Source organism: Monopterus albus, unplaced genomic scaffold (assembly GCF_001952655.1).
Source record: "Monopterus albus unplaced genomic scaffold, M_albus_1.0 scaffold133.1, whole genome shotgun sequence".
NCBI classification, from domain to species: domain Eukaryota; kingdom Metazoa; phylum Chordata; class Actinopteri; order Synbranchiformes; family Synbranchidae; genus Monopterus; species Monopterus albus.
Window position 1 is genome coordinate 299,437 of NW_018128013.1, and position 26,868 is coordinate 326,304.

Genomic DNA, 26,868 nt, shown 5'->3' on the forward strand with positions numbered 1-26,868 from the left:
TCCCCTCTGCTGTTTTCACTCTACACCAATGACTGCATCTCGAAGGACCCCTCTGTTAAGCTCCTAAAGTTTGCCGATGATACAACGATCATTGGTCTCATCCGAGACAATGACGGGAGGTTGAACAGCTGGTCCTGGGGTGTAGCCAGAACAACTGCTGAACACACTCAAAACAGTGGAGATGACAGTGGACTTCAGGAAGAGCCCCCCCACCTTGCCTCCAGTCACCATACTTGGCAGCACTGTATCAGCAGTAAAGTCTTTCAAGTTCCTGGGCTCCACTATCTCCCAGGACCTGGAGTGGACCTCCAACATCAGGACCATCACCAAGAAGGCACAGCAGAGGATGTACTTCCTGCACCAGCTCAGGAAGTTCGACCTGCCCCAGGAGCTGCTGATACAGAGAGGATCACTACAGACCCCTCACACCCCGGATACAATCTGTTTGAACTCCTCCCCTCTGGAAGGTGTTACAGGTCGCTGTGCACTAAGACAACCAGGCACAGGGACAGTTTCTTCCCCCTGGCTGTCACTCTGATGAACACTTAACCCATGACAGTATGATTAGACAATAACCCTCAGTGCAACACCTGTAAATATACTGTATACATTGTACAGATTATACAGAGTCATAGAGGTCTCTAGCTTTAAGTATTCTGTTCTTATCCTATTTATCTCATTTCAGTGAACATTCCTTGTTGTCTGCATTGTTTACTGTCTGTTTATACTTCTTTTTCTGCATTGTTTGCACTGTTTGTTGATGTTAATACTGCTATTTTGTTATATTACACAGCCTTATACTGGTTTATTGTTTTGCACATTGAGAGCTGATGTACCTGAGTCAAATTCCCCGTGTGTCCATCACACCTGGCCAGTAAAGCTGATTCTGATTCTGATTCTGATAAAATGATCCATAGACACGGTAAGTTAAATATGATTTTGTGTCCAGTGTGCCCCCCCTTGTAATCAGCAGTACATGACACATACTGTACATATCTTTTTTTGAATGTCCTGATATTAATTCATTTTGGAGTAACTTTGCCCAGATATCTTCAAATGTTATTTGCCATTCATGTACCTTGCTTACTGAGCATTCTGTTGATGAATGATGACTCGCTGTCATAACATCAAAAGAAAATCCTTTTTTACAATCTGACTCCAAACAGAAAAATACTTGTGGTAAGACTGAAACCCCAGCATAGTCTATATATCCAGCCTGTAGCTACTGTATATATCTTTTCATATTGTGTAAGTGCTGGAAATGTTGGCTGCATCAATAAACATTTAATGACGAGGCAACATCAACATGTCCAATTTCTGTTTTTCTTTATTGTTCTAATTTTTATTTCTTTTTTTGCAGTTATCTAACAATTAGTTCATCACTATGAAATATAAGATGTGGTGAATAGTAAAAGTAATGGAAAGTGGCTGTTCAAAATGGGGACATACAGTATATGTTATTTGTATCCCCTAAGTGTTTATGTTCAACTTAATATAATATAATTGTGTAAGCTTATGAGGAGCAGTGTGGTTAGCACTTTAGCTTCACAGCAACAAGGTTCTGGGTTCCAGCCCCGGCCGCGGGGCCCTTCTGTGCTGAGCCTGCATGTTCTCCCTGTGCCGGCATGAGTTCTTTCCAAGCACTCCACCTTCCTCCCACAGTCCAAGACACGCTGCTTAGGTTGACTGCCGACTCTAAATTGCACCTAGGAGTGAATGTGAGTGGTTGTTTGTCTCCAAGTGTCAGCCCTGTAATAGACTGGCGACCTGTCCAGGGTGTACGCCGCCTCTCTCACAGTGTCAGCTGGGACTGGCTCCAGCCCCCTGCAACCCTATTCAGGATAAGCGGTATAGATAATAGATGGATGGCTTACTGTATGAGTTGTAACCGCATAACTGGATAATAACATCCAAATATGGGCAGCTGCATTTACACCTGGTGTCAGTAGGAAGTTTTGTTGTCTTTTGTTGCTCTGCCTGCAATGGTTTAAATTGCCATTCATTTATAAATCTCTTTTTCAAGGAGGCACTTGCTAGCTGCTGCTTTTACTTGTAGTGTTTGCTGGGCAGCTTAAACAAGCAGTAAGCAAGGTGGAGTAAGGTATTTCATATTGTTGGATGGATTATTTTCTTCAGACTGTAAATGCACTGTTGGCATTCTTAGGGGACATTAGGGAGCAGACTCATTATTTTGGGTGCCCCCCAGGGGGCTAGACCCCCTAACCTGATTGTTGTGTTCACCCAGCGGTAGTAACAGGAGTTTTAACAAAAGCTTTGAGACTTTTCACTGAAAGTACAAGATAAACATGCAGCTTCAAATGGAGAATGACCTGTGTAAATTGTGCTTAGATAAGTACAATGCAATAATTTTCAAAATACTAACTGGCCATTCAAGCTGTGAGGGAAAGTGCTTTTTTTTTCAAGTTGAGATGTATTGGATTTACAAGAAGCACAATGAGCAAGACACATCGCAGGTCCATTACATCAGTCAGCCAGAGCTTTTTCACTGCTGCTAGAAATGTCAGTGAGAGAGGTGAGAGTTAACCAAAAATAAATGTGCCATAAAATCAATACAAAAGAGGCTAAAAGGCCAGCTCTATGGAGCAACTCTCCACTTAACTTGTACTTGGAGGCTCCTTTTCTGACAAATTTATAGTTAGATGAGACAGAGAGGAGTTATTATTCTCATGTAGGAATCCAGCTAACATCCTGGGGCATTTCAATCTAAAGGTCAGCATTTATCAGCCTGTTTAAATCTGCTGCTGTGGCTGCCTGCTTTTCTCTGTGGGTGAGGATATAGTCAGACAGTCACACAAAAACTGTAGACTCTGTCTTATTACCTCTTATTGCCCATCAAAGGCTCGAAAACTGTTGGCCTTACCTAAGGCACTGTAGAGGCATTAATGAAATCGAGGCAACTCAGTGCATAAAGAGGAAAAAATAAACTCGTGCTATGAACAGTGTTATCAGTGACGCCTGCCTGGATGTGAAGGTGCTGTAATTCATTATCTGTGCTACCTGGTTGCAAAAGAAATCCAAGCAGTCCTTGTCACTTGGAAGACTTTTCCACTAAATCTCTTCGGGGGGCAGCCGAATTCAATTGTGTGGGGGAAGCGTGAAATTTGATTGACAGAACATGGAGGTTATAAAGGAAATACCAAGCAGGATAGGCTCACAGCTTCCAAATTTCTCTTGGCTTTATTGCTTGCCACTGGTATGCTGGCACTTCTGAGAGGAAAAGAGAGAGAAAGCTAAAATAGAGAGGAAGACCAGGGAACAGAGTGTGGAAGAGAGGACTAAGAGTGATGAGGCTGTACTTCAGAGGGGTGTGACGCTCTGCTCAGTGACAAGGTTCAGAAGCAAGCTATCTCACATATAGTGCCCTAAAGGAATCTTTAGACATGACTTTTTTGCAAGTCTTTTTTTTCATTTTTACATTTCCTCATCCCTTCTCTGCATCCTTTCTTTACCTCACTTCACCTTCACACCTCTCTCCTTTTCCTGCTTTGCCTTTCGTCTTTTATTCTTTGTTTCCATCACTTCTGTTTTTCTTATGGTCTCTCATCTGCTCACCATTCCTCTTTTCTCCTTGTCTTCACATCTGCTCTCACCATTCCTCACCTTTTATTTGTTTGTTTAGCCTCTTGAAGTATGCCCAGTTAAAAAATACAAAAGGCTGAAATTGTCACAATCTCCATCAACGTCCTGTTTCATGCTTTTATTTTGACACAGTTCTGCTTTCTCACACCATTCTTATGTGCTCCTTATTTTCATCTGTTCACAACCAGTAATTGAGATGGTGTAATTATTCCAGCTACTCACCTCTTCCTTTGCTAGTTTAGCAGCAGAGACTCACCCAGTAGGAGGTTTTATCTGACTCACCTGCATCTCAGTTCTAGTTCAGTGCCTTAGTTAAGTTCTGTAGTTTCTGTTGCGGTATTTCTGTTTGTTATTATAGAGTTGCTTTGTTTTAGTGTAGTGTAGAACCTTACCCAGCATGTAGTGTTCCTTGGTTTATTCACCATTTAGTCAAGTATTAGTCTTACTCAGGCTCCTTTTGTGTTCATAGACTTGTCTTTATTCTGTCTTAGCTATGGATATTGTTATTGTAACTCTTAGTTTTTCTGGTTTACATTAAGTCCTGTTTAATCCTATCTGTACTTCTCTTTTGATTACATTTGGGTCCATAGCTTTATCTCATCCCTGACAGAAGTAATTGTTTTGTTACAATGCAGTAAGGCCCGCTGGCATAATAGATTCATACAGAATGTAATAATGGTTACAATTATGATGAGTAAGCCTTATAAACAGATGTGTAGGATCAAAGACTCCTGACTGAAGATACTGAAGAATCTAAATAGATAACCTGCTGTGTTTCCCCTAAAAGTGGGTTTTGTGACTCATTTTGTTATCACAACTTTGTTGTAGAGATTCTGGCAAATGAGAGTATATGTTAAATGGCCCCGGGGCAATTGAGGTTAGGATATGAGAGCGTACTGCTTTGTACTGTAATACTTTGAGACAGAATTCTGCAGTTCTATAAAGTTATCCCAGCAACGTCTGTCTTGACAACAAAGAGGTGTCAGGTCCACTCGGCGTGACCTGCATCTCTTCCGCCTTTCTCTCCTCTGTTTTCTCGACCTGCAGGATCTGCGCCTCAGCTGTGTTGCATTCGGTGGTTGGTGACTCATTTGTCCGTGCGCACAGCTGGGGTGCATCCCGCTGATTACCTGCCTCCTTATTTATACCTTTGGCAGACGCTCCGTCGTCGCCGGAGCATTACCTTATTTACCTTACCTAACTCGCATACCCCGTAACAGACCTATTTTTGTGGTATGTATTGTACGTCATTTTCTTTTCCATGCTGACAGTTCCTGTGCTGTGGATCTCATTTTGTACGTTGGTTATTTGTTTTGTGTTATACATCTCTGGACATTCCATGCTGACATTTCCTGTGCTGTGGATCTCATTTTGTACGTTGGTTATTTGTTTTGTGTTATACGTCTCTGGACATTCCATGCTGACAGTTCCTGTGCTGTGGATGTCCTTTTTTCGTTTGCCAATCCTTCTGGTTAGTCGTCTATTCACCTGTCCGTCCTGATCCTCCCACTCTCCTAGTTTCTGCCGTTAGCTTGTCTACTTCCCTGGTCGTCCTGGTCTCCTCCACCATCTCTGCCCTACTTTGCTGGTTTCTGTACATGGACTCTGATACGTTGTTTTGCTGTTATTGTGCATTTCCCACCATTAAACCTAATTTTTTTTAACTAGCACCTGGGTCGGCAATCTTGAGTCCTACCTCAGTTCTCCCTCACCTTCCTGGTGAGGGGGACTCAACCATAACAAGAGGTACAATTACACCATTCACAATGAAATGTGATCCACCAGGAATGTTCCATTTCATTAGCTAACTCAGTGTGGTGACATTGCATCACATTGAGGTCAAAGCTGTGTCAGAGAACTTTTGGTTGATAATTCTGCATATTTATTTATTACAACTCTCTGCACTGGTGCCTCTACTACTGTATGTCAGCACAGTGGCCTCACTGAACTCCACGAGGGAGCTGCATGCTTTTAAGCAGTACAAAGATAGGTTTTAATGTGGCCAGCTCAATTTGAAGACATTAATTTCCATTTCGACCTTTTATCAATACTTAGGAAAATTATGCTTATATGTCCTTTATCAAATTTCTTTTTAGCACCTAGAGTAACTAGTAACAAACTCACACTAAAAACCACTACTTACCACATGTTTCCTGAAGCTACAGCCTGTCTGGAGGCGACAAACTCTACAAAAGGCAGGCTCCAGTCCAAAGCTAGCATTAGCTGTCCAAACGAGTGCCAGCTCTATGGTACCATTTCGGCGGCTCACTGTCAACAAGATTGACAGTTCAGCAGAGGTGGGACAAAGTCATTGATATGCAAGTTCGAAGTAAGTCTCAAATCTTGACTACAAAGTCTTGAGTCAGCTCTTGATTCATGTCTTCAGTCACCCTCCAAGTCAGTTCTAAACAAGTCATCATGCACTACTCACAACATTATTGCCACTCAAATTTTTTTTACATGAATAACATACTCAGTTAATATAGCAGAGGAATAACTAATGCTTTCACATGAATTAACAGCTTAAAATTCCTCACAGCCCTCCAGCAGAAGCTGTCACTCTGCTGGGGCAACAGGCTGCACTGTTTCTTTGGATAGCTGCATGTAGCCAATGAGATACAGTACTAGGCGATCATGGGTTTGGCTGTCAATATATATAGTAAACTCAATGGCTATGAGAGTCTACACCTATAGTGGATGACTGAATCCAGCTTTTGTAATACACACATCAGGTAGGGGTCAAAGAACCAGAATATCAGGACAGGCCAGGATTACAAAATCCAACATTACTCGTTTGATCTTGGCTCTGTTTAGTGACGTACAAAGAACACCATTCCAATCATAGATACTGGTCCTCGGTAGATGGCCAGCTTGTGCCCAGAAAATAAATCATCACTACTGTTAAACAGTAAGCTTCCTGTGAGTTCTAGTCCACTGCACTGGCTACTGTAGTCTGTTGTCACATGCTATTTATAGTTAAGATAAACTCCCATTGAAGAAATGTGGCAAAAGACAGAAGTCTGTTTACCTGAAAGTTTATGTCTGAATGTGATAATGTGCTGATTGGATTGTGACAAGCACCTTTCACTCATGCCTGTGCAGTGATTGGCTGCTGTCTGATTGAATCATTATATTGGTTGATTTGCTGCAATTTTGTTCATTTGTAACAGTCTGATTTGTAGCTGCCGTCAGGTCAGCTGTGGTTGACTGTTCAAAATGAGTACCTGCAGTTACAAAAATGCTTCTTACAGTATTTAACTTTCACTAGGTGGCAGGTGGGGAACATTTTAGGTTTTTGTGCTGTGCTTGATATACATTTAGCCACTTATCTGTTGTTAAGGTGTTTTTGCAAAAATGACTTTAGAATGCTAAGTACATACTTGTTTATAGTGGTAGTAGTAGTAGTTTATATGTATGGCTAACATTCTTTGTAGCGGATGTGTTTACTTGCTAATGTCTGTTTTGATGCAGTCTGATTTGTAGCTGCCGTCAGGTCAGCTGTGGTTGACTGTTCAAAATGAGTACCTGCAGTTACAAAAATGCTTCTTACAGTATTTAACTTTCACTAGGTGGCAGGTGGGGAACATTTTAGGTTTTTGTGCTGTGCTTGATATACATTTAGCCACTTATCTGTTGTTAAGGTGTTTTTGCAAAAATGACTTTAGAATGCTAAGTACATACTTGTTTACGTGTTTATGCATTTTTATATTTCCCATAGTTCTTTTGTTTCCCATCCTTACTTTGATTCTCATTTCTGCCCCATACTGTATCTTTGCCTCAGCTTTCCTCCCTGCTCTACCCTCTTCTCCTATACTATTTTTACTCACCTTATTCACCTGTGCTTTTCTATTGCTTTCCTCTGAGCAGACTAGTTCCCTTCATCAGTCAACATCAATGCACACTATGCAAGTTTCTGTGCACGTGTGTGCGTATATATATGTTTTCAAAGTGGGTGCTGGCCCTGCAAGTTAACCTTCCTCTTGTTTTGCTCAGAGCAATCAATAGAAAGTGAAGCATCTGAGTGAGGAAAAAAAATGGAGCTCAGCTGTCACAGCACCTGACAAAACAATGACAGACTGTGACCTGGGCAGCTCACAGTCTGTGCATGTGTATTTGCCCTCTTTATGTGTGCATTTTTGCACCTTAAGCACATCTATTTCCACCTTCACTGAGCCAGCCATATCACATAACCCTCATACACTCAAGCATACATATGCAAAGACACACATAACACCCTAAAACTCCCCAGGGTCTCAGTCACAGCTCATGTCCTCACCTTCATAAAGAGCACTTTGTCAATGTCATGCAGTGTCACTGTCAGCACAGATTTGGTCAGCCTTGTTGCAGTCATATATCCCAGCTGGCCACTGGAATGTCTGACCACTGACTTCTCACCATTTCACCATATGCAGACACACAGAAATAAGGGTGTTAGCATTAGCACTATTTTAATCCTCCTGGTCCTGGCTTGACCTTCTGACTAGACACAGTCTAAATGTAACTTACTGTGAGTAATGTTTTTTCTTTTGCATGCCCAAAGGTTCCTTATCACCATAATCTCATGTTTCTAAAAGCATGTACTATTTCTTTGTTGATCTGCCATGTCTCCATGTCTGACATGCCTGTAATATGATTCTTTACAGGAAGGAGTACATGAAAACATTATTTATTTTTAGCAAGATCCTGCCCGGACACCAATCTCAGTATTGGAGGATTTTGCCTCTGGTTTCTTTTCTTGATCATTTTTGACCCAGTTCATCCCTGTGTGTTTTGAACCTGTTGTTGTAGTTCATTTGGTTTTCACTCTGTCAATTACCTCCTCAGGCCCTTGTCATTTACTCAACATTCAGCTGTCATTCCCTCATCCAGTCTCCAGATGTGCCCAGGCTTTCCCTTTGTTCTCAGTTGCCCAAATCTGCTCACCTGTACACCTGTTTACACTTCCTTCATCGGCTCCCATTTATATATACCTGATTTTCCTTTTGTACTTTGCCAGATTGCCTTTTGTGCTTTCATGTCTTAGCATTCAACCTGTTCCAGTTCCCCTCGTGTAACCTGAATTTATTTACATGTGTTGGACTGAGCTTGTTATTAAGACATTTTGTTTACCTCCCATGAACTGGCTGGCTAGATTTTGAACTGTTTTCCTGTTTGTTATCTGCCTGGATTCAGCTTAAACCTGGTTTTGTTACTTTGTTCTCAATAAACTGCTCAAATTCATCTGCCAACTTAATAACACACAACTTCTCCCAGGAAATTGTTGCAATCACAAATTTTTTGGTATTCTCATGTTTATTTCTTTTATTTGCATTGGGACAACAAAAAAAGCAGAAAAAAGCCAAATCATTACACACAGAAGTACAAGGCTTCAAGGGAAACTGTAGTTATGGTTAATTATCTATAGCTAAAGTTAGGGAACAAAATTTATTATAACTGAGTGGGCTTTGATTGTCTGTCATATTTTCAAGTAGACTGCAATCACTGTTATTGTGTGTTTTTGTTATTACTAGGATGGTCAGATGTTTTTATTAGACCAGTCAGATTTTTCATTTTAAGCTGGACACCTCTGCTTTTACATAGTGACCAAATTATTCTTTAAATATTAACTGTCCCATTTTAACCACCCATATCTTCAAAATATTTAAAGTTTTAAAACTGGGCATTTTAAATGATGTTTAATATCATATATTCAAGAGTGATAACTGCTGGATTAGGTATAAGACATGAGGAGACACTGTCATTACAGTCCCTGTTTGCATGGTCATATCCTTTAACATCTTGGGGAGGTCTAGATTCACCCAAATTTATCTGGGAAAAACGCCAAATATGGTTTTGTCATTTTTAGGTCAAAAGATGTCAAGGTAGAAACAAAACTAAATATGTATAAAAAGGTGTTTCAATGGGTATATGTAAATAGGTATTATATATGCCTGGACTTTTTCAAAACAGAAGCCAACAATAGTATGGAAGATTGCCAGCTTCATTACATCTACTCCAAACACACAGCATGCAAAGGAGGGAATTACTAAATAGTACAAAGCAAACAGAGAACAACTAGCAAGTACAAATGAGGATATTCTCACTGATGGTGGGCTTCCCTGTGCTTAGTTATTCAGAGAAACAAGGTTGCACAGGTAATCAGTGTTACTGTAAATCTGTACACATGCAGCAGATCTGATACCTCCAGCCTGACTTAGGAAGCACAGATTCTTATTTGAATTATTTTACTATTTTTATAAGACGTTTAATGTTTGTGTGTGATTGCATCGGCACAGACTGACACAGAGAGCACAGGAAGACCGACAGAGAACTTGTCCTTATGTCTGAATTACCAGTCAAATGTTAAGTGTTTTTAGTCAAAATGTTAGATGACTGAAACACTTTAAACATTTTAGTCCAGATTTAATTGACACAAACACTTGACATTTTAATCTATTTTTTAGTCATCAGAAGATGTTTTGACAAAAGTGTTGAACATTTTAAACTAGTTACATTCAAGCAAGGGTGTAGCTTTTCATATGGATGGTAGGGACAAGCCACTACCAGTATCTTGGGTGGACAGAAATGTCCTTACTAATATGTGAGCAAACCTGTGAGCAATATTTCTGGAGTGAAGTCATATTAGATCGCTCCATTGTGAGAGTGGTGAAGCTGCTGCGTCCCTACCAGTGTTGAGACCAAATCTACACCCTTGCATTAAACACCAAGAATTTCTGTCAAACTTCAGCAAACTGCTTTCGGATATGATTTCATCCAACTAGTTGTAGAGTAAAATGAAAAAGAAGCCATAGAATGAACACAGCTTTGTAAAGAGAGAGAGAGCCTGGTATGGTGTTATTAATTTAAGCAATGCATCCTGACATGAAAAAGAACTTTTGCAATATGAGTCAGTTATTGGCAATGATCATTAATTTTGTTTGATAACATAAACCTTGAGTATCCAGAAAAAGAAAATTGCCTTCCAATAAAGCTTACCCTTATAATGTTCAGCTTGAACATTGTCAAACAGTAGGTTGTACACTAGCAATAATTTTTTAAAGAAAATGTTTGGAACCACTTTGCATACAGCATACTGTAAACTAGGCTCTAGAGAGCTTGCTACTGCTCAGCAGACTTTATTCGAGCCCAAAACCACCATCACCTATATACTATGCTGTGCATTTTAATATCTATTAGTTATCACAAATAAACTACATTTAGCTGCATGAACCCATTTGAAATCAACAAGACTTGAATATCGAATGTGTATGGAAATCACTTTGCATGCTTTAGTGTAGTTCACATTTAACACTTAAAGGTAAACAAACTTCTCTTATGTATAGGTTAGCCAACAACCAATTGTTCTTTGAAGCTAAGCTCAAAATCTACAAACCATATAAACCATTGTTGTCCCCCACTACCCTGTCCCAATATTGTTGTAATGTCCCAGTGTTGTTGAGTCACTGGAAAAATTTGGCATGCAGCAAAAGAAATGTGCAGCTTAGCTATTCAATGAAAGAAGAACAGATAAAGTATGTCATTGTTTGGTGTAATTTTAGTTTAAAGATTAGAGATACTTCATAACTTCACTGAAAGTATTGTAATGATAAACATTTGAAATGGTTCAAATGTCCCACTTCTGCCACTAGTAGTACACATGCAAACTTGACCAAACCAACCTCAAGCCTGACATTGCAAATGTATCAAAATAAAATAATATCCACTTTCCTATAGTTATTAGTGTTTCCTAAATTCCAGATTAAAATAAGTTTAAATGATCATATTTGGATCATGACAGGTGGTGTTGATGAAGAGGGACTTCAGTTCACCTGATGGAGCTGTGGGGATATATCCGAAAGAAAGGGTGGAAACCACTGGTACAGACAATGATGGAGAGTAGAGTGGGGCTAAACTGGGGTTTAACCATCTTGGTTTCAGCAGATTACAGACTGCACAGTTTAGCTGCTTGCCAACCAAAAGAGAATGAAATAGGGAATCTGCTGTTTTCCTGCTGTTTTAGTATTTTAGTGTGCATGCCGAAGTGTATAAGTAATTTTCACATGAACATGATATTCTCAAGCTTACAGATTGGCAGTGTTTTTCCCCGGTTGCCTACTGGGAATGTAGACTCTAACAGCAACTCTGGATGACTTAGTACTTCAGGCTAACACTTGAAAGTAACTAGGAGTCAAAATAGGAGCTGTATAGGAGTGTACTAACTAGGTAATCTACTCATATTTAGAGGAAAAGCTGAAGAAAAGGTGTAAAGACTCAAAGTCTAACTGTGACATCAGAAGGTGTATAACAGCACCTACACTAGGAACATGTTGTCTTGCTAGAGTTCCCTTTATTCAGTGCTCACTCTCTGATCCAGTTTATTAAAGAAACAATATATAAGGGTCAGTAACCTTATGTTAGGTAATTTTCAGCAGGGCCTGGCCTCTAATACATTAACAGACAGCCAGGTCTTTCACTGGCATTATTAACAGTGCAGTGCAAACAAGGGAACAGTGGCCCTATAAATGTGAGCATGAGACCTTTGTGATCTTATTTATATCATTTCCTCATTAAACCACTGCTACGTACAAAAGTAGAGCCATTTTTAAGGTCACTCATCAAGTGTACAGTTTATAAATCCATGATGAGACAGGGAATGCACTAGATGTGTCAGACATTATTAATAATGATAATAATAAGAATAATAAAATACACTCAAGGTGTCGAGCAAACCATCAGATTCCCTTGGTGTGTCACCAACATATGACCATGCTTATGGTGTCTGGAATCAATGTGCATTAGGATAAAAATTCCACACTTTATATTTCTATTTTAGGTTTTCAGCTAAAGAATGTGTTTTAGAAGCATATTTTTCATATGTTTTTTCATTTCTATCCTTACATTTTATGATGTTGGTGATATACTGTTGTTGAAAGACTTAAGGCTGACTTCATAATAAGGCAAATCACTGCCATAATTTGTAAAATTGAAACTAGGATGTGAAAACTTGAAAATAAATTTTGAATGCATAAACTCGAAGACAGAGTTCCAACATTTGAATATCTGAAATAAAATGCTTAATTCTTTTCAATATTACAAAAAAATGTTTTTAAAGTTTTGAAACTTGCTTTGCAAACATTCAACACACTTCTTTCTAAGATTCACCTCTGTTTTGTCAGAGATTTGGCACTCTCCTGTCAAAGTTTAAAAGCTGTTATTGCTGTCCCTGTTTTAACTGGTGGAAATGATCAGAAACCTAAAAATATGGTTTTAATTGTTTATGTACTCACATTTAAAAATAAAATTTCAATGTCTGTAAAAAAAAAAAAAAAGCTTAAAGGTGTCACCAATCTATCCACAGATGTACATGAATCTATTCATATCCATGAATTCTCACTGGAGAAACTTTCTTCTGTGATTTCTAAGACCACTGACCACTATATTGCCAGACTGCCTTTGGTTTCCAATCATTCTTTTACAGCTGGGGTCTTCAACCAGTGGTCCATGAGTCCCTGGTAGTCCATTGCAGATGGTCCCTGACCATACATTTAACACTGTAGTTTCACTGTAGGATTTTAAAAACTTATTTCCATCTACTACTTATTGTTTGGAAATAATCAAACTCATGCAAATATAACAAATGTAGAAAAGCCAAGATGATTTTCAGGATTAAAATACTGTTCAGTCAGGTGTAGCCACCTTACAGCAGTGGTCCTCGGGTTACTTCTTAGTCAAAACTGTGGTCCCTGGGTCACAATTAGTTGAAAAGCCCTGCTTTACAGTATAAAGTCTGAGATTAAAATTATTAAAGATGTTGAGATGAAAGATTTTTAAATTACAAGAAAATAACCAGTGGGTATATGCTACTGTGTTAGAGTCAACTGTGTTAGTAAAACTTTACCTAAGGTTCCATAATTCTCTCCTTTTTTCATTCTGTTGATTTGACAACATAACCTAAAGGTTTCTTGAAGAAAAACAATATGCAAACATCAGCCTATATTTAAATCCTTTCCAAACCTTCACCTTGTATTTAGTTTCTAATCATGATCATGATTTATTTATTAGTCATGAACTTTTAGCCAGAAGCTTCACCCATGATATCAGAACTCACCTGAGTGTCAGGCTCGGCGCGTAAAGCTGCCGATGATGTCGAGAGTGAACTCAATTATAATGCCAGATGAACACAGGTAAAGTATAGTTTCTTTACTAGCAACACAAAACAAACAGAACAAAAGTCCAGAATCCAAATCAGGTCATTACTACAATCCAAGGTCAATGCCGGTAAACACACACATCCGAGGGATCCACAATCATGAGGTCAGAGAGGAGATATCCAAGGGTCGGTACACAGCAGGCAACAGAATGAAAGGGGTATAAGACAAAGAATGGTGGTCAAAAGCAATCTGGGGTCAGAACAAGAGAGTCATGCACAAGAATAATCGCTGGAAAGTCAGAGCTGAGGTCTAGAACAATCTGGCAGCTTTCCGGTGGAGGGAAAGCTGCTTAAATCAGGGTGAAAACAGGTGTAAACAATGGAGTACTGATTAAAGTAAAAAGCCCATAACTGAGCTATGGCTAAACAGGACGTTATGTCAAACCAAAAGCATGCAACCATAAACAGGCGGAACAGAATCATAACACTGAAAACCTGCTGCTCCCCTATTTGTGTCACGGTGCTGCTCATCCTGCAGCTGACAGGAGTTTACTAAAATCATGCACGACATTCATGAACAAACTAATGAACTGGACACGTTGGGACTATGTCATCCCATCTATAATAATCATGATTTAATGGTCCATACAAAAATAACAACTCCTAAGCCATTCCTGAAAAAGGTGAGTGATGGGAATGGCATCAATTCAGTAAATTTTAATCTCACATGTTGCCCATGTCAAAGATAGAAAATTGTTCAAAATGCTTACTATTTGTCACACACACCTAGGTTATTTTTTAAAAAGGACCTATTTCCTATATTGTTTTAACCTATTAAAGTTATTTGATGAAATTACCAATGACAAAGCAATAACACCTTACACCTAAAAATTAAGTATAATGTCTGATGGCAAATTTTATTTCAGTCAGCCATCTTACATGGAATAGATTATTATGTTAATGTATGAACAGCACTATAATCATAAGTGACAATAGGGGGAATCTAGATTCAGAGACTACAGGTGGATACTATGGTAGAGAGGCTTTTGAAATCCCAGCAGCACCAGGTGAATCGGGTGAATGGTGTGCGATTCCAATGCACCAAGGGTGAGTAGAGCACTTATGGATTAAATTGACTGTGAAGAGTACGTTATATGAGTATAGGAGCTGATGTGAGTTTGGTTCCCTGACGCTCATACAGTAGGCTTAGGTTCATTTATAAACAGCAATTACTTTTTACAATCTGCAATGTCTGATACATTGAATGAATGAATAATTCTGACAGCTTCAAATCACTGTTCAGCCATCACTGTTCAGACACCACTACTGTCAGTACTGCAGTTAGCTGACAATGCATAATGCAGGAGTGCCAGATCATTAGTTCAGGCATTCTCCATGTCCCACTTTTGCACACCTCATCAAAACAACAAAATGTTTGCAGAAAACAGATGAAACTGGCAAATCTGCACAGGTCTTACCAGTAACAGTATGCTGATTTTCAGTGACACTATTTGGCAATGTGTAAAAATATTGTTATGGACAAGTAAATAGCACTGTTACATTGGTATGAACATAGCCATACTGTCCATACCTTAATATGCCTGCAGTTTAATCTGAACAGTTTGGCAAATTTCAAACATTATTGACAAGTTGTGGACATATTCATCCATTATTTCTGACCACAAATCTGTTTTGCTAAATTTGTTTCCTTGTGTTGTGTTGGGTGAGTCTGCATATATACAATACATGTGTGTATAACTGTGATATATTAGAAATTATGTGTCCTGCTAGACAGGAAAAGGTGTCTGAGTAGAATAATTACACAACCAACCTTCAATAAACAAAACCCTTTCAATACAATATACTGTAGGTTTGTATTTATCTAGAAAGGTGTGCACATCTCAGTGTATCCCACCCACTGAACAGCTGTGGGTGGACAGTAAGGAAGCTGCATCAGATTTACAGTATATCCCTCAAAACTAAAATCTAAGATCAGCTAGCACCTGGAAAGGCTTGGGTCTAAAGTTCATCTGTGTTTGAAGTTTGTATTGTGAAATTATCCCAGTGAAGAGCATTTCTTTGAGTGGAAGTAAAAGACATGCACTACTCATTTAAATCAAAAATGTCACAACCCTCCAGCAAAATGCTTTTACCTCTACAATTACAGATGGAATGAACATATACAGCTTTTCTGACTAACTGGATTACCAACCCTTTAAATGTCTTCCACCACTCAAAAGTATACAAAGTGTAGGCAATCTAAAAACTAGCATGTGGGCAATGTCATGTTAGCTGGTGCCATGGAGTCCTGTCAGAGTGTGCAGTAAAAGGACTGACATTTGCAAGGATAAGCCATTCTATCTGAGCTGCCCCACATGCTTTGTTGTGGTCTTTGTACATTCATATTCCCAATGTACTGTAGAGAGTAGGACTGACTCCCTCCCTCAGGTCCACGTAGAAACTTCTTCAGGTTGGTTGTACTGGGTAATAGGCTTTGGCACGCTTTTTAGCATACAATCACTACCAAAATACTTTTAACTATATTCACTTAGTAAGCAAATCATTGCACTTTTATTTGAATTACTGGCTTTGCCAACTATTATCAGCTCAGAATGGACTGTCCCATGTCAAATATTACAAAGAAAAATAAAAAATGTATTGTGTGTAAAAATCACTATGGGAAGGTATTACCTACATCCATGGAATGGATATAAGAAAAAACACTATATTGTAAACTGTAATAGTAAATGGCAGTGAGCCACTATAGACGTTGTTCATAGAAGCATTGGGAAGATTTAAAAGTACACTGTGTTATCCAGCAACACCGGCATGTGGACAGAACGTGCTAGCCATCAAACCACCAACTCTTTAATGAGCAGGTAGACAACCCACTCCACCTGCTGTTCCACAGCTGCCCCTCACTGTGCTTTATGATCACCTGTTACTAGTTATTTCTCCTTTGTCCTACTTTGAATATGATTAAATGGTTGCCTTGGGTTGTAGCTAATAGATAAGTACATAATGTAATGTTTGCGGTCATGTTTTGCACCTTATAACGATCACTGATAGATCATAACCCTGCCATGCTCATTCGCAGCTCATCCCATTTTCTTGAATCACACCATTAGTACCTGCATACACACCTGCCCATCATTCCTGCAGCTTCATTAATTTGCAGGATCATCTATTATGCCTTGTCACTTGTGTCCCAGCCCTTGTTCTGTCTGAACTAACCTGCTAATAACCTGTTGTTTTTTGTTTGCCTGTCTGCTCCCTTTTGTTTTTGACTTCTCTCACTGCGTTCCCACTGCCGACATTTTTGTTGAACAAAGATCAAGTAAACTGGCTTTTTTTATCTTACTGCTTGCTTCTGCATCCAGTTTTTGTGCCCTCACCACAATTAGTAGATTTGTTACAATTGCAGAGCAACAGTAATTTGAACATTTTCAGAGCAATGATGTGTGCAGATTCTACTATATTTTGCCTACCAACATGAGAAATAATAGAGAAAGATATTCACTTAAGTAGAAAATCACTGTATCTTTTTTTGACTGGGGATGTCTAAAATCTTTAACTGTGATGACTGCTTGTAGTAGTAAAATTAAAATAATTCAAAAAAGTTTAACGCTGCTGTAAATTGATGGCACAAGCCTGCCATTTGTTTCCAAGTTAGTAATTATTGAAAAACAAGTAAACTTTATAAATATCACTGAAATAAAATTATCAAGTAATTTCATGTAAAATGGCATTAAATCAGTTCCGAGCGCATGCTCTCTGCTCAACACATTTTCAGAAAAGACAACATGTGCTAAAGGAATAAAAAGTATATTTTTGTGACTGAACAACACATTGAAAAAAATAAAAAACACAAAGATATCTTACCTTTCCGACGTACTGAGGTTCAGGTCCAATGTGTTCTTCCAGAACAAAGAACTGGTTCCAGATCCAACCTCTCTTGGGTCGATGGTGGGACTCCTTGTCTGTGTCCACCAACTTGGTCTGGTTTCTGTGTGCTCTGGTGGATGATCGGGAGTTCAGGCTGGGGAGCTTGGAGTTGGCGTTGGCATTTATATTAGTTTGTGAAGAAGGCTGGAGTTTGGAATGGGATTTAGGATGGGACAATAAAGCAGCGCTGGCACTATAATAGGTGCTGGGACTCATAGTACCAGATAAGTAGGACCTTTGTTTAGGGCTGGACTGTAAAGCTAATTTAGTGCTGGCAGCTGACACAGATTTTGTCAAATTTGTCTTAGGCATGGACATTAGCTTAGAGTTAGGGGCTACCTTACGGTTTGATTGAGACAAAGATCTAAGGCTTGGGTTTGAATTGGTTTGGGTGTTAATTTTTGAAGACTGCTTGGGACCCTTTAAGGTGTTTCTTGCAATCTGATCAGAGGTTGATTTGTATGCCAACTCTTGCCTCGATTTAGAACTCTGTCTTGGTGCATGTTGGGGTTTGAATCTAATGTTTGAGCTTGATGTGGCCTGGGATATTGCCAGTGGGAAGTTTGTGTTTGACTTGTGGTTGTCTGTAAGATAGGACATGGTGTCAAGCCTAGAATGATACTTCTTCCAGAGGTTCTGGCTGGAACTTGAAAGCAGGTTGGGCCTCAGTGGTGCCATATTTTTGTAGGTGCTTGGGATTGGGGTTGATTCAGACAGTGACTTAAGTCTCGGATTTGGATACAGGCTGGGGTAAGGGCTAGTGTGAGGGCTCAGATAAACCTGGGTCCCATAACAACTCTGGGAGACAACACATAGGAAGACCACCAGAGGACAAAGATGGGAAACTACAGCCACACCGGCTGGAACTCTCATTGTAAAGACAGAATGGTCTGGAAGTGTTGTCCCCTCTCACCTCCACTGTGTCATACCACCGTGGGCATACACAAAGACACCCACAAACACATTCAAACACACTTGTTTACAGTCCTTTTTGGAGTGCTGGGTCCAGATTTTGCATTCCACAGAATCATTTCCTATATTTTTCTCAGAAAAATAAAAAATAACTCCATCATCATGTTTACTACTTCAACATTGTGCAAATATCTGGTGTGGTTTTCTTCCTTCCAACATTGTTCTCCCAGGAGGACCATTTGGAATATTTTGAGAGATTCAAGACCAGAAATGCCACTTTATCTATATTTTACATGTAAGTAGGTACAACCCATTCATAAAGTCCACAGCAAACTTGTGCTTCAACACCGTATATAATATTCACTGTGCTCAGAAACTACATATCTTTTTCTTCATGTTGAAAGTAGCAAGTAAACAGCTGGATTGGAGGCTCATCAATGGTCTTCTTTCCTGAAAAAAAGAAAGAAGAAGAAATACCTGATCAGAGGCCTTTTAAAACTTATAGAAATACCAATAAACTATGAGAAAAACAAATGTGGACAAGCCACATTACAAAATGACAGACTCACACTAATTCAGAGAGGCCCCTTCTTTTGAAACCTCGCTGATAACCAATTTCTATAGAAGGATAATTTCAATTGTACCACTCAGCAGTGTTATTATAAGTAAACCACTTTAAAACCGTCTTTCAGAGTGGCCAAAGGTTTTCTCAAAGCAGACCAAAATTCAAATGTAAGAGCTGATTAAAGATGATTTTGTTGATTTACCTTAAGCCCATTCATTTTAGCACTGCGCTAATTACTAATATACACACAATGACACATCTCTGTAATCGCTTTCCAAAACTACACAGATGGCAGTGCCATTAATGGGCTGCCTTTGTACAGTATTACGTATGTTTTGCAACTGACAGTAACAAAGAAGGGATATATGGGATACACACTTGCCATTTTAGCAGTAGTGTTAGGTTTTAATTGTGACCATGAATTTAAAACAAACAATAATATTCAAATCAGTATCAGTTACTGTACATACATGCAAGCCTGTGAACTGACTTTTCCACCAGTTCAAGCAAGATGTTTTTATTAAATCTGACTTGTAATCTATATGTCAGCTTCAGTTTCTCTGCTGGCATACTTTAGCATGCTTCAAGCAGAAAATGCAACTTGAGAACAACAGCAAACAAAACAGTGTTACATTCTCCAGTGAAAGAATGTGCTGGTCTGACAACATGGGCCCTGTTGTTTGGGTTGTTTTGTATATTCTGTCCTTGTTCAGTTCATGTACTGCTCGAGCCTGTAGGTTTTATGGGGTTTTTTGTTTTTTTTTTTTTTTTTCCTGCCAGCTGCAGCAGCCTCATCTACAAGGAAGCAAAGCATAAACAATATGCAAGTGATAAATGTTTCATCAGCCTCTGCTGAAATGATCCTTCTGTGTATCGACCCTGTCTGTGTTTTGTGAGGCCAGAGTGAATGATTTAGAATGAAATGATTATAGAAAAAAGTGAGAATACATTCATTTTAGCTGAGAGGCTAATTTGCACCAGACACTAAGTTAATGTGGGTATGCAATAAGGAATTGTCTCCTTATAAGCGAGGAAATTATTTTTGAAATGATTACACTCTGGTTGTTTACTTGTTCCCCTCCATGTTAATACACAGAATTAAATTTACAGTTCCCAACTAAAATTAATGTTGAAGTTTTGATGTTGAAAGTAATTTGCTTATTCTTTTTAATTTAATGTAAATTGACACCTCAAGCCCCAGAAAATCTAATGTCTTACACATCATCAGTATAAATGAAAATTATAGAACTTCTTTGGTAATACAGAAACAGCTAATATACTATACAGTAGGTGTGTGACAACACACTTAGCTCACAAGATATATGATATTGGGTTCACAAAAACCAGACGAGATGATATTTTAACACTATTTTTAACAAATCTTCTATGAAGAACAACGACTTGGAAAAAAGTCCTTTTTTCGACTGAAAGTCACAAAATGCAAAACAGTGCATTTTGAAACGTTTTACCTAATCATCTTGTAATGAATGTCACTTTAGTTCTACTTTCTGAGTATGAATTATCATATGCAGTAAAAGACGACAATATGCAGCACTGGAAAAGATTTTGCCACAAACTCAGCTGACTGGCTTCTCTCCTGTGTGATTTCACCTGAGTCTCTTCAGACCTTAGAACTGTGCATGAACTATGCATGAGCTTCTAACATCTAACCAAAGTTGCAGTTTCCCACAGAATTACGTTCTAATTGTGGCCGTAGCTCAGGGGGTGGAGGGGGGTGTCACGTTTTCATAATTGTTATCCGACCTGTCCCTTCTGCACTTGCTGTCCCACAACAGCAGCATGTTGGCTGCTACCTTCCTCCTCTTCAGCTCTCTCTTCCCTTTGCTGCCTCAGCAGCACTGGTTGAAACTAATAAATATTCAAAATGGATCAGCAGGATCGCTAATCACACTGGTCGGACTGATCAGGTTTCTCACGTCTTATTCGATATTACCCTGGACTGAGGTGGGCAAATGTTCAGCGTCAGAGTTTATGAACTAGCATTAACTTTATCTACTTCTAGAGCAGCTCATATACATCCATGCCATGTACAACGTGCTGAACTCAGCAACAGTTGTATTCAAACGTTAGCCTAGCCAGCCTTACTAGCTTAAAATAGTTGGATCTCCACAATTGACAGCAATTGATTAAAAAACTAACATGGAGAGGAAGAGCTGGTCACAGACAGTCTGTTGTCGTGGTTGTCAAGTTTTTGTGTGTGTGAGAGAGAAAGCGAGGCATTGAGGGACTCAGCAAATACATGCATTGTGCAAGGCACTATATCGAAATAAAATTTAACCTACATATTTAAAATCAGTATGTGGTGGTCAATACTGATATTGTGGCAGCGCACCACAAATAAGTCAGTGTATGGGAAATACTAAGCTGTATGTGACCTTCTAAATGAACTCCTTTCAACAAACTGAACATAAAAAGTGGCGGGGGCATCTTCTATGCTAATATCACTCTAAAGGCCTTTTCAGATAGGACGATGAGCTGAGCACACCACAAGGTCACACGTGTAGTCCCTGCAAGCTGCGCTGAAGTAAAAAAAAAAGAGTTTAACTGGGGTGCAGGACACCTTGATGCATCCAATTGCAGAGAACCTGACAAACCACAAAGAAAATGGAGGAGAAGCTAATTTTGGTGGACCCACACCCTCTTCTTCTTTGCTGCATCTCGTCTCTTCCTTCTCATCAATACAACCAAAGCCAGAACTTTTTGCTGTCAAGTAGACAGATACATAGTGCATCTAGGTCCACTGCTCAAAAAAGTAGTTAATATCTGCTAACCACCCTGTGGAAAGCTTTTTGATCACCTAGCAACTGGTGCCCAACATGTGCATGATTTGCGTGTGTGTGCCCTCCTCCCCTGTGTTGCGCCCAAGCCCTGCTGCATACAGCATCTTATCTGAAAGCCCATGCTGGCTAGTGCTTTCGTTATGTACTGATATTGCAAGACACTTTTGCCTTGATGAGAAATATCATAGCACGAGATCTCGTCACATTCCTACTATACAGCACATGATGAATGTGTTCATTATATCTAACAGTTTAAATTTAAGCATATAAATAAATTAGAACTCTCTTAATAAAACACACTTTCCTATCTGTCTAAGTGAACAGATTATCTCTAAAAGATAATATGACTTTCAACCTGTTATACTAGTTTTAGTTTAATGGCAGCCATTCTGTCTGAGCTTATTACACATGGCCCTACTGTGAATGCACAGAACTGTGTTACTGTTGCAATTACATGAATGAATTTGACAGTTCAGGGGCCAAACTGTCTTATCTGTACATGAGGTTCAATTTGGAGCTTCACTGATCTAATGGAGTCTAATAAGAGAATAAGACAAGTGTACTTAGAGTCCATGGATTATTAATGTACAGTGAGAAAGAACAATATCAAAAGTTAGGATACATTTTGTAACTCTAGACCAAAAGTACCGGATGATCCTTCTCAAAAGGCTTTATGAGAGTTCAGCCCACTAATCTGTGAATACTGGGGTGAGGCAGTTGTTGTTGTAATGTACAGCTTAACTGAATACAGCAAAGAGGTAGATCCACTGTCCTGTTTTCCTTGTAGGCACTTTCAGTGCATTAGCAACCATAGAGATAATGCCTTTATGAGCGTTGTGTGAGAGTGAAAAAACATTTCATTAAAGCTATGGAAACATGCTGAGTATGCATCACGTCGACAGTGCATGGTACAGTGGTCAGTGTTTTAGGAAATCCTAAATCGCTGCTATCATTTGCTTACCAGCTGTGTTTCTCATACAAGGTCAGCATGCAATGCAAGAGAGAACATGCAACCAAAAGTGCCAAGAAGCTAATGGAGGCGCCAATGTCTGGGCAGCTAGCGAACATGCACACTTGACTTTTTATCTTATAATTTTTACTTACTAAGTCAAAATTTTGACTTTTTTAAAATAATTTTTACTATAGTAAGTCAAGACATTTACTTTATATTTCATAATTTTGACTTAATAAATGTTTATTTTTCATGGTCACTAACTTTTCTTCTTTATTTATTTTCTTGTACCAGTGGAAACAGGCTTCCATACGAACCAAAGCAAACTTGCTTATATTGTAAAAATACTTCTCCAGGGCACAACTAGTGGTTTCAAAAACACATCAGAGGAGTTCTTTTACTGCAGCTGCCATTCACATGTACTGCAGAAAACATGAAATAGAAAAACTGTCATCAAATTGTACTGGATGAAAGGTTTGGAGCCTTCGCAGTCTCCAAAAGAGATCATCATTAAGTACCTATGTAGTTGTTTGCCATTGCCTTTCAAGAAGACTTGTGCGATCAATGCAAAATGGATTCATATGGGTGTTTTCAGATTTGCCAGTTACTGTGTATTGTTGATGCAAATAGAGCTTACTGCTTGTTGTGCATCAGAGTGAAAGAACAGAGGATTTTTACAGGTGCATCATTATATCGGGCTCAGAATTACAATAAAGTTACTCCAAAAGAAAAAAAGCAAGTTGTTTGTACAGTACCATACAACTTTTGTACTTTCAACAAGCCTGGTATCTTTGAAGGTATAGGTGGAAGGGGAAATCAGTAAAGTCAAATCTGTTAATCTTTTTTTGTCTTTTGAAGTTTACTGTTTTTTTAAATAGGGACATACAATATTTGGAGGGATACTTTCTATTGACAAAACAGTTTAAACACAAATGAAAAACAGTATAAGTAGCTCTGCCCTTCTGTTGCAGTCCAAGGCCAGAGGCTGTGTTACAGTTTCTTTTGGTTTCTGGACATCTATCAGAACCAATTAGCCATGGATTAGCATCAGTGTTGCTAATTATGATGCTAATTGGAGGGGAATACACAGCGGACCTTTGAGAGAAGGCTGAGACTGTGGCTTGAATACTGACAAAGCTTAAGACTTTCATGTGTATTTTCTCTTTGTTGGTGCATCTATCTATCTACTGTATCTATCTATCTATGGCAAGCAGTTTTATTTTTAGGTTTTAACAGTAGATTAACAAGTAGTATATAAAAAGTCTACACAATAATTACAAAACCCCCCACAGCATCCTGGACGGATCCCTTAAAATTCAAGGTGTTCATTTACACATTTTATATGATAATTTCATATCTGTAAGTCCAACTTTTCCAAATTTCTCCCTTTTTTAAAAATGACAATGAGTCATTTTTGCTTATTAATAATAAGGAATGTGTACATGTTGATGATCTTCAGTATAAGATACCTTTAATATTTCAATTCTGTTTTAAATGTATCCTCATTTTTACTTTTACTGGTTCAATTGTTCAATCCATCTTATTAATAATATGTAGTTTTTGTTGTGTAATAGTGCTAAACCACTACTAGCAGGGTCATTCATAAAATGGCTGTTGACCATATAGTGATGGGCCTCAAATGATATTATGAAATTGTGTATCTCTGTTGTTTCAAACAATACTGATTTCACTTGCTTATACTTGTGCATAATTTGTACACTTGCTTGCCTGGCAAGCATAAAATATGATTGTAATTCAAAGCTGACAGTAAAACAATGAGCCATGTAATCAGCCTCATTCACTTCTATTTACACATGGATTAGCGTCTAAGCACAAATCACATTAGCTACTATCTGCAGGAAACCTTGAAACACAACTTTCAAGCCTGGAATTATTTCAAAATTTGACTTTCCCTCAGTAAAATTAGTTGCTGGTCCTTAACAGAATCACATTTATACATCCTTTTTATATTCAGTAGATAATTTGCCAAGTGTTTTAGTGCCTCTGTGTCACCCTGCCTACCTAAAGTCAACCCAAGCAATCATGGCTTTTAAAGACTGAGCATTTTAAAGTTCAGGTAAAACAAAATCAGTGAGTGACTTGTTTCTGAATGCATTATACATGTTAGAAAATAAGTGCTGAAAACCTGAGACGTCTGTGGACCATGTAGCGCTGCAGTGTGAAATTATTTTCATAATTTTTGATCTGGCAGGCCTCCACACTTACTTTTAGGGGCACTCCTTAGGCAAAATGAAAACAGTCAAAAATGAGCACTGGTGAAAAACCTAGGAGCTTGGCTATTTATCTGATTTTTCTCAATAAATAACTTTAATCCTGCTGCCTCAGTGTTTAACAATGTCAAAGGTAGGAGCACATGAATGGTGAATGTGAGCAGGTTCGAACCAGAGGGAGAGAGATGTGAGGGAGATGATGGACACACACACAAACACAACACAGCCCTCTGTTCCGTGTGCGGAGGAGCTCAGCACCGTGTTCATTCAAACACCAACACAGAGAGGAGGTGCTCCATAAACACCAAAACCATATTATCCATCCACTGATGTCACTCACTGGTCTCTTTGAGTACTAATAAAATGCTCTCAGTCCTTTCAAATAGAGAGCCCAAGGAACTCAGTCAGTGGCACCTATTTACGCAAATACTCTTATTTTTACTCTCACACACCAGTGAAATGCTGGCACCTTAGTGTAGAGGTGCACTAGCATCAGTGGTTCATCATGAGTTACTACACCTACTCCACACAAAAACATTCCCTCCCACAAAAACATCTTCCCTGGATGCCAGAACAGAAACATGAATATATTATTTTTCCTTAATGCATCCCTGAAAAGAAGTTGCACCTTTTGGCGACTGGGCGTGGTTTCAGTGCCTTCACCTAACACACCCAAAGTGTTTCAGAGCAGAGAATACTCCTTATTTTTTCATGATTTTCAAACCAAATTTTATATACTTGACAATTTTTTGAATCATTCACATTTGGCTGGGTGGCTAATAACACATTTTCCTGTGGTGTGACAAACTCAGAACATATTTGTTTCTATTTTGCATGGGCTTTAATGACATACAGTGTTTAGTTTTTAGGTTTCAGTGTTTCAGTGCAGTTTCTTATCTCTTTTTTGTGTCTGAATGATAAGCTGCAATCCCTGCACTGTAGCAGAGTTTTATTGTGCACACTGTGCTGCACAGCAGGCTCCATTTTGTCCCACTGTCAACCCATTTCAGGTGTCATGTCTTGACTTGACTTGAAATGTCTTGAGGTTGTTTTTGTGGATGGATGAATGGTAAGTTGAACCTAAGTGAATTTCAGTAGTCTCTTTGCATTATTAGCATGTAAATGTAGACCACCTATATGGCAGCCCATCAAGAGCCCAATAATTCCTTCCTGTAAAAAGACTCTGACAGTTTTAGTTTGAAAATTTTGAGATACAAAACAGCAGATGGCATGTGGTTATAATGTTTAAAATTTTAAATTCTGGTGGTATCTGCTGTAGCAAAAGAACCACTGGAACCAGGTGCACTCCTTTAAACACCGAGCAGCATTAATTTACTCAAAAATATCAGATGCATGATAGTCAGTAGTACAGAAGTATACAGTATGAGCGCACTAATTACAGAAAACACCCAGGGTGAGTCTAAACAAGACAGAAGATACTCAGAATTAAATGTCTTTTTCAAGGGTTCCTCCCTGCAAGTTGTTGAATTTTGAGACCACATGTTTCCAGTGGGTTCACGTATGAGACCACATGTTTCCAGTGGGTTCACTCGCTTACTTTAGCAAGCTCTAGGTCATTACCCCACTTATTTAAGGAAAAAAAGCTGCTGCATTTTACGCTTCTGAGAGTCATACCTACAGGGGCCACTAATGAACATACCTTGCTGTTAGAGAAGCATGCACTTTCGCAATATGGGAACAATTCCTCCATCTCTTTTGGCTGTTAAGAGGTC

The 26,868-nt window shown here is 38.9% G+C and overlaps 1 protein-coding gene across 2 annotated transcripts in view; it reads right to left on the minus strand.

Moving 5' to 3' along the window:
* LOC109967637 (cadherin-18-like) overlaps positions 1–26,868 on the minus strand; it is a 202,572-nt gene that overhangs the window by 163,877 nt on the left and 11,827 nt on the right. For both annotated transcript variants that reach the window (XM_020613365.1, XM_020613366.1), the window contains exon 2: positions 17,612–19,036. In XM_020613365.1, coding sequence (XP_020469021.1) covers positions 17,612–18,547 — 936 coding nt within the window. In that variant the 5' untranslated portion in view covers positions 18,548–19,036. The remainder of the gene's footprint in view (positions 1–17,611; positions 19,037–26,868) is intronic.